A 3,938-nucleotide genomic window follows, 5' to 3' on the forward strand; every position below is an offset into this window, starting at 1 on the left:
GTTGGATTTGATTAATGAATACTATGTTTCCCCAAAAAAAAAATAGTTATACCAAAGAAAAGGTGTTACTGTCCAATTTCTTTTTTGGATGTCCCCATTGTAATAAATAAAAAATGAAAATATCAGAAGGATTAATGAGTTGGCATAGGCAAGTAGAAAAATATGTGTTTCCTATTGCATACGTGTCGACATACATGTTATTTACGGTGGCACGTACAATGAAAACTTCCACGTCCTATTTTCACTGTTCTCAAATCACTTCTCAGAAGTTTTCGGACTCATCCCTCTGCTAATTTGCTCTTTCTTTCTCTCTGATCAACAATCAATGGCGGTGGTTACAGTGAAGCTCCTCGTTGCTCTCCTGTTCTCCATGTGTATTCTGACTATTATCCTGCCTCTGTCTTCAGCTAAATCCACCGACTTCCAGTATTGCAGTAAGTTAATTCTTCTGTTACCCTAATTATTGCTAGATTAATTTTTATTTCTGAATGCAGAGTTTTGGGAAAGTTGGTATGCGGATATCTATTAATTTGTAGTTCGTAGTTCAATTGTATTTCAACTGATGATGTTTATGTAATTACAGTATCAATCTGTTACTGCTTATTTTTCAACTGATGATGTAAGGTAGGTCTGCATACACACTATCCTTTCAGACATCACTTGTGTGATTACACGGGTGGTTTATAGTCAGAATATCATTTTAAAAAAAGCTATATAAATTAAGTACATTTAATTATAGTTATAAGTATTTAAAGACCATTAAGAAAATTGTAGTCAAATGTAATTGAAACTGTTTCACCCTCCAAAATAATACTGTCATCATTGTGTTTTGGATAAAGAGACAATTATTCTTCTACTGTCTTGAACCGAAAGCTTGATACAAATGTGCACGAATTTGTATAGTAGTATATATCTTTTTTAATTGGTATATATGTTTTTAATAATATTTCATAATTAATTAGATGTAAGTAAAGTTTTGTAACTATGTCTTGTTCTTAATTAGACTAAAGTGGCTAGGTTTTGATCTACATATTTATATATAGTTGTATCTTTTTTGTTCTTAATATTTTATGATGTAAAATGATGTGATAAGATATTGTCCAGAGACGCAAAATGCATACAAATTTAATCCAAGTGGAAACCAAACACATGATTGAATTGTACAAAATTATAACATATAGGAGGTTTTTTAGACGATCTACTTAAAATCGAGCGCATGACATAATCACAGTAAATACTCTTGTATTAATTGTTCATCCATTTTCAATCCTGCAATATCTTCTCGTTGTCCCAAAGTACGTAGTCTCTATCTTAAGTTACATTGCTCATGATTTTTCCGTTAAAGGAAGGATTCTTCTGAGATATATTCTGTACTAAAGTTAATCTTGATTCCAACAGCCGGACTGTTTGGTGTAATAATGCAAATAAGAAGGCCAACTATGCTGTTAAGGTCAGTGGAGTAGATATAACACCTTATCCTGTTAAAAGAGGTAAAGAGACTACTTTCAGCATTGCTGCTACTACAGGTAATGGCTAATTACGCATTCAGTCATTGTCGTTTTTGGTTTTTTTAATCCTTTCCCTCTTTTATCTAAAGTTAAGACCTTGTATTTAGTGATTTATATCCGTAAGAAGTTAAAGGTAATTAACTTGTTGTTAATTGCTCACTTTGGAAATAATGGTACTACTTCCTGTATTAGGAGTTAGGAGTTAGGACAGTGATTGTGTGGACAATGGTAGCACCAGTGCTATGCAAAAATGAGTCTGGCTTGTTTAGATTATTGAAGTGGTGCATCAGCAAACAAAGGAAAATTTGGGGTCAAGGCGCATGTGTTCTGCCGTATTCAATTTGTGGTGTTGTGTTAGGCCTTTGTCCCTTTTTCCTTTTAATTTGACACGCGATTGACCTTTGTCATAATGTTAAAATTTGTTAGTAAAATGATGTTGGTAAACTTGTTTTCTTACTTCATTTTGATGCTTGGAAAGGCATACTTTTATGTCTGGCATGTTGGTTCGAATGGCTGTGATACTACCTGAGGGGAAATTGTTGAGCACGACTCTAAAAGTTTGAGCCTGGAAAATTGAATTTATTGGGATGCAAATAAAATATTTTACTTGGTTATATAATGGTCAGTTGTCCATGCAATCACTTTACTGTGGAATGTATATCTCCGGCATTTGCTTTCTTTTAAGTGCTTGCATTGCTTCATATTACCCATGCATTTAGTCCGAGTCTGTATTAGGTATTGTTTTCCCCATTTTTGCAGCTTTTTATTGTTTGTGGGGAGAGGGGGGGGGGGTTATGGAAGGAGAATAGTTTATGTGAGATTTGTAGTATACAGGAAGCTCCGGCCTCTCATAAATAGGAGCCTCTCATAAATAGATGTCAAGTGTGACAACTGTGTAGTACTGGAATAAGAGCTCTTTGGTAGAAAAATGACTCAGTGAGTTTTCTCTTGCAGATGAGAATATTAGTGGTGGAAAGTTGGTGATTGACGTCAAGTATTTATTCCTACACGTCCACCAAGAGTCCCATGACATATGTAAAGAGACATCTTGCCCAGTTTCGGGTGATTTTGTGCTCTCTCACTCCCAAGCCTTACCTGGAATTACTCCTCCCGTAAGTCATCTTTCCGGTTTATCTTCTTATCTTGTCATGATATCATTTTCAGGTCCTTTATTCTGCATAATTTATAAAGAGGTGCTCGTCTCCCTCTTTCTTGAATTTTTCGACTCTTAATATTTTCAAGCTCCAATCTGATGTGCCTCTATAGTGAAAGGAATGCTGAAATCATATATGTTCTAAATCACAACTTATAGTTATGTTATTAAACAGATCATTTATGTTTTTTAACTCATAACTTATAATTTTGTTACGCTCTTGTGGTAAACAACTTCAGTGTTGTTTGGTTCTCTTTGTTTTATAAATGCTGCACCCACTATAGCGCACTTGGATATCCTGATTTTGTAGAGGTTTACTTCCCTTCCGTCTTTCATGATATTCCTTCTTCATCGAAGGAAGCTTAGATGAAGTTTCTTCTATGCAATTCTTTTATTCAAATGTTAATTTGAACTCATTATGGATGACGATAATGCCGTTGTATGGCCTCCCTAAAATTCTTTTGTTTGAAACTGAGGAAAATGTTTTTGCATGTTCCTCTTGAACCTAAGTTCTTTCTTTCTTGTTATAGCTAGTTATTTCAATTTTCTGTTAGTGGCTTTGAGGTTATCAGCTCTTTATGGTTTGAGTAAGACACAATTTATTTAAATTAGCTTTCTGAAATTAACCATTCATAAAAAAAAAATTGTTATGTGGAATCAAGTAGATTTTATATTCACTTATGTTACCTATTGCCAATTCTTGCTTCATTTCCCTGATATTCAATTGTGTGAATTGGAAGAAAATGTTATATTGCCTGCGTTATCGAACCTAACTATGGTTGCTTTTATACAGGGCTCATATACTCTTACGATGAAAATAGTGGATGGAAGCAATCAAGAATTGTCATGCATAACCTTTGGCTTCAGTATTAGTTTAGCTGCAGTTGCAGAGTCCATAGCAGTAGCAGCTAATTAAGTAGTTGTCACTATGAACCAAGTGTGTCATTATGCTCTACAAATCATGTAAATGAGGGTACTTTTCAAGAGTTTGTCCCAACTTTGTTAGTTTCATGTTGCTTTATGTGAAGTCTTATTTAGTACTTAATGTCATGATTGATATCATATGCTCTTAAAAAATTTATCTTTAAATGTGAATCAAGTAGGTGAAAGCCAAATTTAAATAAGAAACATTTCCCTTTTTTTTTTTGGACCATAGTGTTTTCCGGGCAAAGTTTTGAAGTTCTAATAGTGATATTAGCTTTTATATTGGGAAACATTAATTCAAGTTAATAAAATATTAGTCATGTGTTTATAATATGTTTCTTTGGATCTTGGTA

General features: G+C 33.7%; 1 protein-coding gene across 1 annotated transcript; it reads left to right on the forward strand.

Moving 5' to 3' along the window:
• Positions 1 to 200: 200 nt before the first annotated feature.
• On the forward strand, positions 201 to 3,723 carry LOC107768217 (uncharacterized). The gene is made up of 4 exons (XM_075253931.1): positions 201 to 433; positions 1,424 to 1,526; positions 2,463 to 2,620; positions 3,455 to 3,723. The coding sequence occupies exons 1-4, from the start codon at positions 326 to 328 to the stop codon at positions 3,575 to 3,577; spliced, it is 492 nt and encodes a 163-aa protein (XP_075110032.1). The 5' UTR covers positions 201 to 325; the 3' UTR covers positions 3,578 to 3,723.
• Positions 3,724 to 3,938: the final 215 nt, after the last annotated feature.

Source organism: Nicotiana tabacum, chromosome 5, assembly GCF_000715075.1.
Source record: "Nicotiana tabacum cultivar K326 chromosome 5, ASM71507v2, whole genome shotgun sequence".
Lineage (NCBI taxonomy): Eukaryota > Viridiplantae > Streptophyta > Magnoliopsida > Solanales > Solanaceae > Nicotiana > Nicotiana tabacum.

Bases quoted from the DNA above. Each gene is read 5' to 3' on its own strand.
- LOC107768217 (XM_075253931.1), top strand. From the start codon at position 326: ATGGCGGTGGTTACAGTGAAGCTCCTCGTTGCTCTCCTGTTCTCCATG. The intron at 434-1,423 runs AGTAAGTTAATT...TGTAATAATGCA, and splicing joins CCACCGACTTCCAGTATTGC to AATAAGAAGGCCAACTATGC. The intron at 1,527-2,462 runs GTAATGGCTAAT...TTTCTCTTGCAG, and splicing joins CAGCATTGCTGCTACTACAG to ATGAGAATATTAGTGGTGGA.